Here is a 15,136-nt window from a genome sequence, read left to right as displayed (position 1 = left end):
CTCTGCGAAGAGCTCGGGCCCTTCAAACAGGGGATCTTCCATCATCATCTGCAGCTCTTTGGGCAACCCAGAAAGACTGACTCATTACCACTGCCGTGGAGATTGAGCGGACCACTGTATCAGCTGCGTCCAGTGCTGTCTGTAACGCCGTTCTGGCTACTGACTGACCCCGTCTGACAATGGCCTGAAACAGCTCCTTTTGTGTCTCCGGTAAATGTTCCAGAAATGTACTGAGTTTCCCATAATTAAATAAAATCATATTTGGGCATCACAGCTTGGTATTTGATGACTCTAAACTACAATGTTGCAGACCAATATGCCTTCCTGCCAAAGTGATCTAGCCTTTTACAATCCTGATTGTATGAGGTCAACTTGCCATGATGTTGCTTGCCTCGTGCATTAACCACATCTACTATGATGGAGTTGGGTTGCGGATGTTGAAATAGGAAGTCTACCTCTTCGGGAGGGATGTAGTATTTTGTCAGTTCTCTTAAAATCATCACCTAGTGATTGGGGGAGGCTTTACAACCTCATCTGGTGGAAATGGGGAGAAGTTTGCTCAGAGCAGTAGCTTCTCCTTCAAGCCCTTCTTCCTCTTGTGCAAAAGCTTCTTCCTCCCCAGCTCAGGGGCTCTGGACAGCGAGGCTGTAGGAAACTGTCTGGTGGACTCTCTGAGAGATACTGGATGGCCATGATGTGCAAGTCACCCAAGATCCCAATACCGCCATTGAGGGAAGGGTATTAGGTGGTGGGGTTGCCCCAATGGGCCCGTACCATGATCATGTGTTGGCTCAATGGAATTGAGGAGAGCCCTTGTATTGTGACAGCAGACCACAATGAGAGGCCAGGAAAATGACATCCTCCTTGTCAATGGGTAATGGTGGCGCTGACCAAGCTATTAGTGGTACATGGCCTGATGCAGAGGGCGATTCTGGGTGCCAGGATGTGCTTGGTACCAGGGCCCCAGTACCAACTAATGGGGATTGTGGTTCTTTCCCAACCATCAGGTCTGTAGGGTACCAGAACTCTTGCGGTACTGTGGGCTCGTTATCTCAGTGTCTGTGGTAGTTTATTGGTACTTATAGCTGAGAAGCGTTCCCTAGATGGGAGCTTTGTCACACCCAGTACTGAAGGTTTACTTGGTGCCTCTCTTTTAGAGATGGTACAGTAACTGTCTTTGTCCTTAGAGGGTGGTACCACTGCCTCAGAACCTGACTCCTGGTGTCTCTAGGCAGTGCAGCTGAGCTCACAGCAGAGGCACCCTGATACTTCTGGTTACCACTAGTACCGATGTGGCTGTAATGGGGAACCCCTCTGGCTGGCCAACAACTCAGTTTGGGGGCTTGGAGCCCTTTTTCTCAAGCCTTTATAGGGAGAATCTGCTGGTCTTTTCTGCAACTCTACTCCTTTGACATTGAAAGCTTTGGGGATGATCCGGTGTCTATACCGGAGTCCCCTGGAGGCTGAAGTGTCTTCTCCATAAGGAGGAGTTTTGACTTCAGCTCCCAGTTCTTGCAAGACCTTGGCTTTAGCTGGTTGCAGAGAGAGCACTTCTGCATTGGACAAAGAGAGAGTGTCTGTCCATTACAGGAATTGACTCTTTGCGGAGAGGCACCTCTTGAAGCCCAGCTGGGCATGCCCCTCGGAGGGAGGGCTATCACTCTCTAGCAGTTAGGAATGCAGAAGAAAGTTATTTCTCCCTCCTCTTTTTTTTTTTTTAACTGAAAGAACTTAGAGAGTCTTCTAAACGCCCCTGTCAGGAAGGGAGGAAATCCCCCTAAACAGGGCGGGAAATATAAATTAAAGTTATTTTCTTTCTTTTTATCCCAATGGATAAACTGAAAACTCAATGATGAATAGTTTTTTCTCCCAAAGAGGTCTAGATGTTTAGTATCCTTGTAAAATGATGCTGACCTTTTCTGTTGCTTACTCTTCTTACTTACTGATGGAGAGTGTTTGGGACAGGATCTGAGAAGAGATAATCTGCCCCTTTAGCTGGTACATATTTTTTCCGCTCTTCAAGATGTAGGGGCAACAGTGGCCAGAATCTGTGACACAGTCTTTGCTGGTTCTCAGACTGCCTCACTGATAAAGAGGGCAACCTCATTCGGAATCAAGCTACGATGGATGTCCAATAATCTCTGAGGAGCCTCCTGCACTTCTAGTGGTATCTAGAGGTGCTTCAGCAGTCCTTTTTGACAGTTTTCAGGAACTGAAACCGAAGCTCAAACCACTGCCTTGTTGGGTGAAGATGACAGGACCAGTGGAGCTGAGATGTCCCCTTGTTCCAGCTGACTTCCTGACTAGGAAGCTGAGAAGGCTCCTCTTTGGGTTAAAATGGCCTTCTTTCGCCTTGTGTCATGCTCACTACGTGGCCCCAGAGAGGGATGTCTTGTATACAGGTCCCAGGGACTTCAATAGGGACACTGAGGTGTTTCAGAGGGGAAGGGAGAAGGAGCCCCGGCGGGAGCATACCGTATCATATGAGACTGACAGTCACTAATGAGGGAGTGCTGAAACCAATGTTCCCTCTAATTTTTTCCATCCATGTGTGGAATAAATTCTGTTATAAGCACCGAGGTAATGTGCAGATATGCACCTCCAGTAGAAATAAAAAACCTAGATATAATGTTATCTTTTAAAAGTTAGCATAGGAATAATTACTCCAGACAGGACAGGTTAGGCGTTTTAGAACTCACTACTCAAAGAATTAAATTTATGTGTAAGAGAGAAATAAAAATTATGAAATGCATAGACCAGTCAAAAAACTAAAATAACACTTTGAAAGAATAAAATTACACAATATATGTGCACTGCAAGAAGTAACAATAATACAAGTGTGTTAGGAGGTGAGTGTGTGCTTGTGAGTGAGACACAGACACAGTGTGTGAACTGGATGCTGGGGAAGTTTCTGAGAGACACCATGTGCTGTCTCTTTAAGGCAATCACGGAAAGCTCTCCTGCTCCTGAGCCCTGTCCCACATTCCCCTGCTCTGCAAAGATGGGGTACATGGGCGGGGTGTGTGTGGAGAGACAGAGTGTGTGTGTGTGCTCACTGATAGGGAAGTCTCTGAGACACTGCGCGCTGTCCCTTTAAGGCACTCACTCACAACCCGGAAGGCTTGTTCAGACCTCAGCGGCTCTCCTGCTCCAAGTCCTGAGCCCTGTCTCCTCTCCCCTATTCTGTGGGAATAGGGTACAGGAGTGGGGGGGGAGGGATGTCAAGCTATGGACACTAGTGCTCTGTCTCAGACCCAGGGTAGCAAGAAGGAACTGTAGTGGCAGTTGGTCCTAGATAGCCCTTTTTAGCCTTGGTATGGTCCTACTGGGATCCAGGAAGTGATCCTGTGAGCGAAGCCTGCCCACTGCTAAAGGATCCCCCCCAGGCTAAGGGGGAGTACACAGGACCTGGAGACCAAAAAATTACGGGGGACAACTAATAAAAGAAGAGGGACAGGAGTGAGAACAAAGGGTCAAATGAAGCGAACCAGACGGGGACACCGAGCAGAGAACCCCGGACAGCGCCCACTGCTCCTCGAAGGCGTCAAGGGAGCCAGTGGACGCCACCCAGAGGAACTCTGCCCGGATACATGAACGAATAGAGGACCTGAAATAGGCCCCACAGTCACAGGAGACTCCATCGGCCAACCTCCTCACTCTGGTTTTATAGATGGCCAGTTTCGCTAGGGCCAGGAGAGGTTGAGCAGGAGGTCCCGTGACTTTGTGGGGCGATGGATAGGGAGTGCATAAATAAAAAGGTGAGGAGAAAAGTGCAACCAAAATCTTAACAAAATATCCGTGAGGAGCTGGAATAGGGGCTGCAGCCTGGCACACTCCAGATAAACATGAGCCAGGGTCTCCCTCACGCCGCAGAAGGGACAGGTGTCTGGGATAGGGGCAAACCGCACCAAGTACACACCCGTGCTCACAGCTCCGTGAAGGAGCCACCAACCGATGTCCCCGGTGGGTTTCGGGATCAGAGTAGAATAAAGGCTGGCCCACCGGGGCTCCTCACCCTCCAGAGGTGGCAGAAGGTCCCGCCACTTCGTATCGGGGCGGGACGCGAGGGTGAGGACATGAAGAACATGGAGCACGAGCGTGTATAGATGTTTCCTTGGCGCGGCCCGGAACAGAACTGGCTGCAGATCGTGCAGCCGGCTCATGGCGAAGGGACGGGGGGGAGAGGGCGGTTGGGTCCACAGGGCAGGGGCCCGATGAAAAAGTCTGGAGGGCTTGGAGTGGAGGGTGGGCGGGGCGTGCCCTCTCGCAGGACCTGATCGAGATAGTCCCGAGCAGCGGGTAGCAAAGCAGCCCTCACCTCCTGAAGGACGTGCCGCGGAGTACAAGGTCTGGAGAGCCCCATGCGCTGAGCGAGCGTCAGGGGATCCAGCCAGTCTCCCCGGTCTTAGTCCAGGAAGTCTCTGACTTTGGTGACTTCTGCCAGGACCAACCTCTGGCGCACCATGGGGGACTCCGCCACCTGCACATGGAGCTGGTATGGTGGTATAGCTTTGGTATGGTGATAGGTAGGACCCATGCACAGACCAATGCTAGCAAAAACTTCCATTCACAGGCATATGAAGCACATGCACAACCTAAAGCAGAATGCAAACAGGGACAAGCACTCAAAGAAGGAATAAGCTACCTCCGTCCATGAAGCAGATCTCTCAGATGTCCAGGAGGGAGATCATGAACCAGTAACGGTGCTGAGTTCTGTGCCAGGGTATGTAACTTCTTGGTAGAAAAAAGTAGCAGAATGTCATCTTCGTCAGTTATCATTAGGTGTCTTAGTACCTTGAGCTGGGTGGGTACCACAAATAAAGGCTCAGGCAGCAAGGCAGGAGGAAGTACAGTCAGTAACAGACAGTAATAACTGCTCGCACCCTGCACCAGTGCCATGGGTAGATTCTTCTGGGTGTGGTCCTTTGTTACTGGGATTTTCAGGAGTCAGAAACAGTACATTTGTGTGCACAGAGGTCTGATGCTGAGATCTTTGGAACTGACACTTTCAGTGCTGAGTGCTTCAGTCCACGACTACTAGTACCAGACTCGTCAGTGGCATCTGGAGACTGAGCAGAAATGTTGTGATGACTGCTTGATGTCAAGGCATCAATGGGACCCATTACGGCTTGCTCAGTGCCAGAGATGCACATCTGTGTCTCCAGTGACCATGGGATTGGTGCTCTTTGAGGCCTCTCTTCAAAAGATTGACCTGAGGACACTGAAGAGATACTGGCCAACCCCATTGGAAAAGAGAGGGACTTCCTCAAAACGAAATGATCTCTGGAGCTCAAAGTGAACCGTTGACTTACTGGAGTGCTCTCAGAGACTGTACTGTCTGATCAGATAGACTTCTCATGCTCAGGAGTCAATGAAGCTATTGTGAAGTCTCAAGGAGGAATGTTTTCAGATGATCCTGGATTTTTGGGTCTTTTTAAAAAAGGAACAGCATATAGAGCACTTGTGTGGTATATGCACATCCTCCAAACAAAAAACGCTCTTACACTGTCTATTGTTGATAGAAATGGCTTCCTCACAAGAGGGACAGGTCTTGAATCCCAGGGTCTTGGACTTCACCGTGTCTAAGGGTCTGGTGCCAAGAGCACCTGGACTTGACTATAAAACTAAAAGTTTTTGGTTTTATATTATATAGCTAATGAGCTAGAAAGCATGAAACTAACTACATAACAAACTACAGCTAACTAACTATGAGAATTAAGTAGCACATCAGGCAAAGATACTGCAGATGTTCAGTCTCACAACCACAAATGGAAAGAAGGAACTGGAGAGCAGTTTTGCCCACCCCATCCTTTATGCCTAAGCTATGGGGCACCCGAGGACACCGATCTTCAAAGATGGTGGCCTCATGCTGTGCACCATAAATGCAGTACATGTGAACAATCACTTGAAGAATTGGAAGTGTTTTTTATAAAAATAATTTTGAAGATGACACATATCCCCCAAGCATAGCTTCCTAAAATCTGCAAAGTGTAAAGAGCACAATACATTGTAAAATCCAATATGGATCTTGCTATGCAAAACTCATTTTCCAGGGCATGTCTTAGATTATGTGGAACGATACTAATGAAAGGCAATTGATCAGATGGATGGATGGATCTGACAACTAGAAAATAAATCTTCTTGGAAACTGAGGAAATTTGCTGTGGTAAACAGAGAAATAAAAAAATGTAGAACCCCATGAGACACTTTTAGAGTAGCTTTTAAAAAGAACCATAGTTTAAGGTTTCCCTTCATAAATGTAAAAAAGATCATTTTAATTATATAATCTTTTAATAACATCATAGCAACTAAGCAGTATTTGGTTTCATGATATTGCTGATTAATATATGTGTGGAATAATACCATACATACTATATGCTATTTAACATATTTTCATTTATAAACCCTAAATGTGCGTGCAATAAAAATGATCAAGTCACTTACTTCTGAGAGATGTGAGTTCTTTGCTTCAACTATTGCATACAATGATGAACGTATTATATTAACCAGGGTTTCAAAATATGGCAGGCAGTCTGTTTGATATTTAACACTTCTGACCTTAATCATATGAATGCGTCTTTCAATAGTCATACATATAATCTCATTTACATCATCTGTATACTTATTTAAGATTCCTCTGAAATCATGTGACGATAATTCCCTTTGTAGTGCTAAGATTTCCATATTCATAGTTTTAGCTTCATTCACCATGGCACAGTATCGCAAAAAGTTTCTGCTATAAGATTCAACTTGTTCCATTGAACTACTAAGAATAGACAGAAGAGTCAAAATCTGTAGATTTAATATTGTAAGAAATAGTTACAAATTTCATTTTGACAAAGGGTTGGTCTAATTAAATTTTCTCTGTTAACAGCAATTTAGATATCTACTGACCAGTTTTGTAAATTAATAATTTTTCAAAACAGTAATTGTCAAAATAGATAAGTTGAACTTCTGTAAAAAAAAAAAACAAAACAAAACAGGACCTATACTTTCTTACATAAATTCAGATTGGTATATTCATATTTAGTTTACAACTAGCTCCAAAGAGTCCTTCCTAAAGATTCACTTCTAATATGATGCCAACAGAAAGCAAGTTGATAACATTTTTTCAAATATTGCCACCGCTGGGTTTCCCAGCGCATCCTGTGTGTGTGTCTATTAGAATGTTAACTCTTCAGTGCAGGGAGAGTGGTATTTTCTGTTGTGTACAGTGCCAAACACAGGGTTAGCATTCAACATATAACAGATTATTTTAAAATATACGTTTACAATCAAATATTATGTTACTTAGATACATTTTTTAACTTTGCACCACATACTTTGTTTTGGTAGCATGGATCTGTTCCTAGAAGTAGCTCCCAATTGGGCCATGGAACTGGATACTCTTTTTCCCACAATTCCGTACAACTTTCAGGTGACTGCATTATTTTATGTAAAGACTGAGTGATGAAGACTGACAGATGAGTATCACGAGAAAATGGAATAACCTGAGCTAAAAAGAGATAATTAAAACAAGTTAATTTTCTGAGACTCTTCTCAGAACTCAAATTTACAATAATACATAAACAAAGATCATAAACAGCATGCAAATTCCACTCTCCAATTACACTAATATTGTACTTCCCCATATAATCTACCGCAATATGATACATAATGAAGAAATCATCACACTGAACTGTATATATTTAATTAAAAATTAAGATTTCTATAGCATCCTTATTGTCTATGTAGTTTATAATTTACCATTATTTCACGGCAATCTGTGTCTCATTTCACATACAAAATCTTGGAGCTCTAAAATGCTTTTTTTTTTTCTATTAACAAATTATACTTAAGTATGAATAATTCCAAGCCTCCAAAGATAAATTTGTTACTTACAAAAGAGAACAATATTGATTTGGTGCACCACATATTATGCACAGGAGGTGAAATAACAGAGCATAAGGAAAATATAGTGCAGAATTTCACACAACAGTGATGCAAAGTATTTTAAAAACTGTTAAGATATTCTAGTGATGGAAAATATTTCTGTCTAAACTCAAGGGGCCAAATCCTGAGGCCATTGCAGTTGTGCCAGCGTAACTGAGGCCAGGATGTATTTACTGTGACCCCAGTTTTAACCCCTGGAGTTAAGATTAATGTGCATACACATAAGTGCCTCCTGTGACACTTTTCAGAGTGGTAGCCATGTTAGTCTGTATCACCAAAAACAGCGAGGAGTCCTTGTGGCACCTTAGAGACTAACAAATTTATATGGGCATAAGCTTTCATGGGCTAAAACCATCAGATGAAGATGCATCTGATGAAGTGGGTTTTAGCCCATGAAAGCTTATGCCCAAATACATTTGTCAGTCTCTAAGGTGCCACAAGGACTCCTTGATGTTTTTCCTGTGACACTGTCACTGAAAGCTAGTTTGTGCCAGTGGTAGGGACAAGTGCTATTAACATGGCAAGTATAACTGCACATATATATTTACTAATTTTTAGTGTCAGGATAAATAAAAAGAAGAAACGCAACAGGGCCAAAGTCACCACTGGTATAAGTAGCAGCAACTCTTGTGAAGTTAATAGAAGTGCCCCCACTGTGCCACAGATTAATTTGGCCTTTGGTATCTAAATATGCTATAATATTCAATATATGCAAGTATAAATGTAATAATTATTTCAACAAACAGAGGTAAGGGTTCCCCACCTTTTTGGAACAACAGGCATACAGGAACATATACATCCATCTATGTTAGACACGAAGAATGCAAGATTGTTAATATATATGTAACTAAATTTGCAAATCAGCCGCTACTTGCTATAGCTAAATTCAGCACTTTTCATCTTCATAGTGCTGTACAACCATATACAAACCAATACTCACAACACCCTTTCAGGTAGGTAGTGAAACTTGGTTTAGGTGAACACTCAAATGACCACCAAAAATTGGTTAACAGAAATAGTTTTCGAATGAAAGCAGAAAAGAATTTCACAAAATTGTACAGTCAAGATATTTGATTCAATCCCTACTGCCAGAACCTATTGTGCTGGGCCTCATTAGCAGGAAGCCTGTCCAGTGGAAAATCACAAAGACCATAATTTGCCCACAAGTCCCACTCAAATGGGACAGCTGAAGCCAGTTGCTAGAGCCTAGGAAGTGGGCAAGAATGACCAAAGAGGGCAAACCTAGTAAGAAATTAAAGCTGCTCTCCCCTTGAGGAACTACTATCGGAAGATAGTGTAAACATTGCCACTGTTCCTGTATATCACTGTCTTGGTGCAACTGCTCCTACAGGATCAGATGGATGCAAACTGCATCCCTATCCCATTGTATTTATAGGGTGAACCAAGCCTAATAGGAACACTGAGGTCAGGGGGGAGGGATAGCTCAGTGGTTTGAGCATTGGCCTGCTAAACCCAGGGTTGTGAGGGGGCCAGTTCGGAATTTGGGGCAAAAAAATCTTTCTGGGGATTGGTCCTGCTTTGAGCAGGGGGTTGGACTAGATGACCTCCTGAGGTCCCTTCCAACCCTGTGATTCTATGGGTACGTCTATACTTACCCGCTGGTTCGGCGGCAAGCAATCGATCTTCTGGGATCGATTTATCGCATCTTGTCTAGACGTGATAAATCGATCCCGGAGGTGCTCGCTGTCGACGCTGGTAATCCTGCTCTGCGAGAGTAGGCAGAGTCGACGGGGGAGCCTGCCTGCCACGTGTGGACCCGCGGTAAGTACCTTTAAGTTCGAACTAAGATACTTGGACTTCAGCTATGTTATTCACGTAGCTGAAGTTGCGTATCTTAGTTTGAACTGGGGGCTTAGTGTGGACCAGCCCTATGATGTGTTAACATAAGAAGCTGCCCCATACAGATTTCATATGCTATTTTATATAATGGCAAATTGAGACAAAGAGAGGTTAAGTGATTAGCCAAAGCCTGACAGCTGGTTAGTGGCAAAGACAATATTAGAACTCAGGAGTTCATAGCTTTCACTATAGCATGCTACCACAGTGCCCTAAAGAACAATACTGACATTAACTAGTCCAGGATTATCCCCAGATTTTGTAGGCATAGGACGCATCCAATTCTGACCTCACCTGTGATTGGGCCTCCCAGTCTCTGCAAACTGACAACAGACCCTGCCTACCAGGCAAGCAAAAACTGCTACTGGTACAAGCCAGCCAATATACAAGAGCAACAACAGAATAAGGATGAAACCAATAGGAAGACCTCACTGCCATGGACTCCTTGGTAGATTGTGATGCTGGATCCAATCTATCTTAAAGTAACTGTACTTTGAGGTGTGTGTTCTATGGGTGCTGCACGTCAGGTGCACAGACACTTTTAATTGAAGATTTTTTGCTAGCAGTGTAGACATGGTACACATGTGCTCTAGCTGTCCTTGTGCCCTGTACTAAGGGTATACAGGGCAGCATGGGATCAACTGCCACTCCACTTCATTTGCTACTGTGGATTCTTGAAATATTAAGGACTCTGAAGCAGAGGGGAAAGATGGTGGGTAGTGGAGCACCAACAGGGACACATCTAGAAGAATTCCAATTACCATACATGGCAAGAAACCTTCCTTGCTTTGTTGAGTGACAGTCCCAAATGGGTGTTCCACTTCAGGTGACTCCCAAGTAGCAATCCTCTTATGAGGATGGGAGCTTCAGAATCTTTTTTTTTTTTTTTTTTTTTTAAACTTACAGCAGATTGAAGCATAGCCAAAACAAGAGAAGCATCAACTCAAGAAGTTTGAACAAGGGCATAATGTCTAGTAAATACTGGATAGAGCCCAACATAGTTGTTTTACAAATATTAAGTATAAGGACATTCGCTAACTGGGCCATGTAGAATGAGCCCTTGTCAAATGAACTTAATATTTGTAGGTGGCTTTATTTTCAAGGTTTCATAACAGCTTTGTATACATGCCACAATCAGATAAGATAAACTTTGAGATGTAATTGGGCAGCCTTTCAGTCCTTCTCCAAACAAGACAAAGTTTTAGAGAAGCTCAGAAAGGTTTAGTTCTTTGTTGGTAAAAAGCGAGAGCTGTCCACATATAATGCATTCAATCTGGCCTCCCCAGAATTCCCAGAAGATTTAGGATAGAACTCCAGCAAATGAATTTCCTGATTAATATGCACATTTGGGACCACTGTGGGAATAAACCAAGAGCGAAGATGAAGTGTTACCTTGTCCCCATGAAACACAACATAAGGCTGGGGGGGGGGGGTTTGAGGGGGTGTCTGCTACAAGAGCTCCCAACTCCCCAACCCTCCGGGCTGAAATTATAACCACTAGGAAAGACACTAATTGATAAGTGTACGAAGGACCAATTGACTAAACATTTGAATGGAAGTTTCATTAAAGCTGACAGAACCAAATTAAGGTCTTCAATCTGTGGCAGTCATCTAACAGGCAGGTAATGCTTTACTAGCTTTTTGAGAAATCTAACTATCTTAGGGTGAGTGAAAACGTAACACTCCACCAGAAAATGAAAGGCACTGATGGCCTCTAACTGAACTATTATCTAACTCAACAAAATCCCACATCCTTCTAATATCAGTCAATAACTAACATCTGAGGTAATGGAGAAACTCTGGGAGACTGATCTCTTTCCTCACCTCAAACTCGGCATTTAGTCCATTTACCAATACAAGTTTTTCAAGTTGACCACTTCCTGCTGTTCAACAAAATATTATGAAGATTCTTTAAATATTTCTCCTCAAAGTTTGAGACTCATCTAACAACCACACCATCAGGTGCAAGAACACCAGACTGGGATGGGAAAATCTGTTCTTAGTTCTGGTGTAGCAGGTTGGACCTCAGGGGAGCTAATCATTGGAGTGGTTGAGAGATGGACTAAATCTGGGAACCAGCTTTGTTAGGACAATTTTGGAACTATGACTTAACTTGCTTTGTATTTTTTAGCACCTTCTGAGTTAAGGGAATAGCAGAAAGGCATAAAACAGTATTTTCAAAACACAGAATCTGAAACATGTCCTCTGATGATCAGTGACCTTGGACTTTTGTTGACCTGGGTGGTGAAGAGGTCTATCTCTGGGAAACTCCACTCATGGAATATTGATTGAAGCACTTTTCCATTAATTTTCCATTTGCTGTCTACTGAGAAATGTCTGCTTAATTTGTCCATCACTGTGTTCTGTAGACCTGGTAAGTGCACCTCTGTTATGCTGGGGATATCTCCACATGCATCACTTCTTTGCATAAGCAAAATGATCATGCACCCCCTTGTTAAATGTATGTAGCACATAATGGTAGGAGGTGTAAGCATGCATTTCTTAGTGCTCTCAGTTGATATGTTGGGTAGATTTTTGAGCACTCCAGCTGCCCTGCACCACCACATGTTCATCCAGATGTGTCCTCCATGCAATTAGTGATGTGTAAGACATTATCATCTGTCATAACTATAAAGGGAAGGGTAACAGCTCTCCTGTGTACAGTATTATAAAATCCCTCCTGGCCAGAGACTCCAAAATCCTTTTACCTGTAAAGGGTTAAGAAGCTCAGGTAACCTGGCTGACATCTGACCCAAAGGACCAATAAGGGGACAAGATACTTTCAAATCTTGGTGGGGGGAAGGCTTTTGTTTGTGCTCTTTGTTTTGGGGGTTGTTCACTCTTGGGACTGAGAGGGACCAGACATCAATCCAGGCTCTCCAAATCTTTGTGAACAAGTCTCTCATATTTCAAATTTGTAAGTAAACAGCCAGGCAAGGTGTGTTAGTTTTTATCTTTGTTTTCTCAACTTGTAAATGTACCTTTTTGCTAGAGTGTTTATCTCTGTTTGCTGTAACTTTGAACCTAAGGCTAGAGGGGATTCCTCTGGGCTCTAAGTTTGATTGCCCTGTAAAGTTAGTTTCCATCCTGATTTTACAGAGATGATTTTTACCTTTTTCTTTAATTAAAAGCCTTCTTTTTAAGAACCTGATTGATTTTTCCTTGTTTTTAGATCCAAGGGGGTTGGATCTTGATCCACCAGGAGTTGGTGGGAGGTAGGAGGGGGGATGGTTAATTTCTCCTTGTTTTAAGGTCCAAGGGGTTTGGATCTGCGTGGCAAGGAAAAGACGGCATGGAAAGCCTTCCAGTTAGTGGCAATAAATTTTCTCGGAAACAACAAGGCAGACAACTACAGGTTGTTGGTGGAAAACTTCCTTAAGCATACAAAAGCCTTGGTTGCAACATGTCACTAAAGATACATTTTTTGCACTCTCATCTAGATTTTTTACCACCGAACTGCGGAGCAGTGAGCGACGAGCACGGCGAGCGATTTCACCAGGACATTGCAACAATGGAGAAACGCTATCAGGGCAAATGGAGCCCATCAATGCTTGCAGACTATTGCTGGACAGTGACAAGAGATGCTCCATTTAATGAATACAAGAGACAAGTCAAGAAGCGCCGAGTAGACACTGAATAGGACTAAACTATGTACAGAATAGTTTTTTGCCTTTTGTTTCATAATAAATTTGATTTATATAACCCTTTTGCTGATTTTTAAAGTGTTACATAAACGGGACAGGTGAAATATTATCATGTAAAGCAACCATAAACACATGAAAAGACCTAGGTTTACAATTTATGATTAAAACTCTACTATCTACACAATATACATAGACATAAAATGTAAAAACTTAAATATCTTAGAAACAGTAGCCAATCAGTTGTTTTAATTGTCATATTTGAATTTAGCACATCAAAATACATAATAAATGGCACATTTTATCTCTGAAGCAGACGACTTCTCAAAAATTGTAGACCAGTGTAATTTTTTCTTCCAAATAAATTCAAATATTTTTGGCCCTTGTCAGGCAAGGTTGATCTACAACCATGCTTTGACCTTTCAGTGACAATGTCTACTACTAAAAGAGTTATGAACACTGTCACATATCTATCCCCAAAAGGTTCCCACATGTTCCAAAAAGGCCATTGTGATTCCCCATATGCGAGAGAGGGAGGGCTCCAGGGAGGTTGGTACCAGGGCATATGAGAGTGATAATGTAGATTTTCATCCCAATTAGGTATTGAATAAACCCTTTCAGAGACAATCCCTGTAGAAGGAAACCTGTAAGAATAAGTGGGTGAACTGGGCACACACTGGTGAGAATCTTAGGAAAAATCTTCTTAATCAATGGCTCCTTAAAAAGAGATTTTGTTCTTCTCTAAAAATCTGTAACAACCCCTCACTATTAATCTATCCTAACTACACAAACTAATATAACTATGTATATATAAACACTACAACTAAGTGAGAAGCTAGCTATGCAGACACCACAGCATTCCATTACATGCCACACATGGTTGAGAAGGAATTGCAGCTGTGGGTGGTCCTGTACTGCCCTATGTATCTTAAGTATAGAGCATGAGGATAGCTAGGGTGTACCTATAGATCAACCAGACATTGACAGCAAGAAATATAATCAAAGGCACATGGGGTATACGCGCACCTGAAGTAGACAACCCATAGGAACTCTCTAGAAGAAGAAAATCTGTATTATTTTTGATCTGTCATCCAGATTAGTTCTATACATCATACTATAAATACGCAATGTCCTGAAACTATCCAATATAAGAAATAAGCTGATTTATGAAATGGAAATCCAATGGGCTGCCAAAAGGCACATATGACAGCCTACTCTAATCTTCAGTAGTGTATAAAGTCTCAATACAAAATTTATGCGTGGAATCAACATTTGTAAAAAAAAAAAAAACAAAAGGAGTTGGACCACCACCACCAATGTTATTGTCCCCACACCCTTTTTCTCTCCCTCTATTCTTTGTATTTGCCTCCCTTTCTTTTTTGACTTCTATTTTTTTCCTCTTTTCTGTCACCCTTTCTTCATTTTCCTAAACCTCTCTCTTCCTCCCACTCCATAGCATTTGCTAACCTCTCCTCTTTTCTTGCTTGGTGGTTTGTTCTATTACATATTCGCTAGTATTTGCTTTATGAAGTGATACCAACAATCATACATACCGGTAGTATTTTCTAGACCATCCACAATTCCTTGTAATTTTTTAGAAAACTGTCTTCTATTGGGAATTAAAAAGATATCTGTACAGAATGATGAAGAACTAGGAAAGAAAATAATCAACATTCTGAATATTGGTAATACATTTTAAAAAAATG

General features: G+C 42.6%; 1 protein-coding gene across 1 annotated transcript in view; it reads right to left on the bottom strand.

Moving 5' to 3' along the window:
* DNAH14 (dynein axonemal heavy chain 14) overlaps positions 1–15,136 on the bottom strand; it is a 499,756-nt gene that overhangs the window by 354,174 nt on the left and 130,446 nt on the right. Inside the window, exons 16-19 of the mRNA XM_034764559.1 lie at positions 14,984–15,081; positions 13,839–14,060; positions 7,323–7,495; positions 6,445–6,792 (exon numbers count right to left, since the gene is read on the bottom strand). Coding sequence (XP_034620450.1) covers positions 6,445–6,792; positions 7,323–7,495; positions 13,839–14,060; positions 14,984–15,081 — 841 coding nt within the window. The remainder of the gene's footprint in view (positions 1–6,444; positions 6,793–7,322; positions 7,496–13,838; positions 14,061–14,983; positions 15,082–15,136) is intronic.

The sequence above is a fragment of the Trachemys scripta genome, chromosome 3 (genome assembly GCF_013100865.1).
Source record: "Trachemys scripta elegans isolate TJP31775 chromosome 3, CAS_Tse_1.0, whole genome shotgun sequence".
In the NCBI taxonomy this organism is placed as follows: Eukaryota; Metazoa; Chordata; order Testudines; family Emydidae; genus Trachemys; species Trachemys scripta.
Note: the sequence above shows the minus strand (reverse complement) of the source record. Positions and strands in the feature narration are given on the sequence as shown.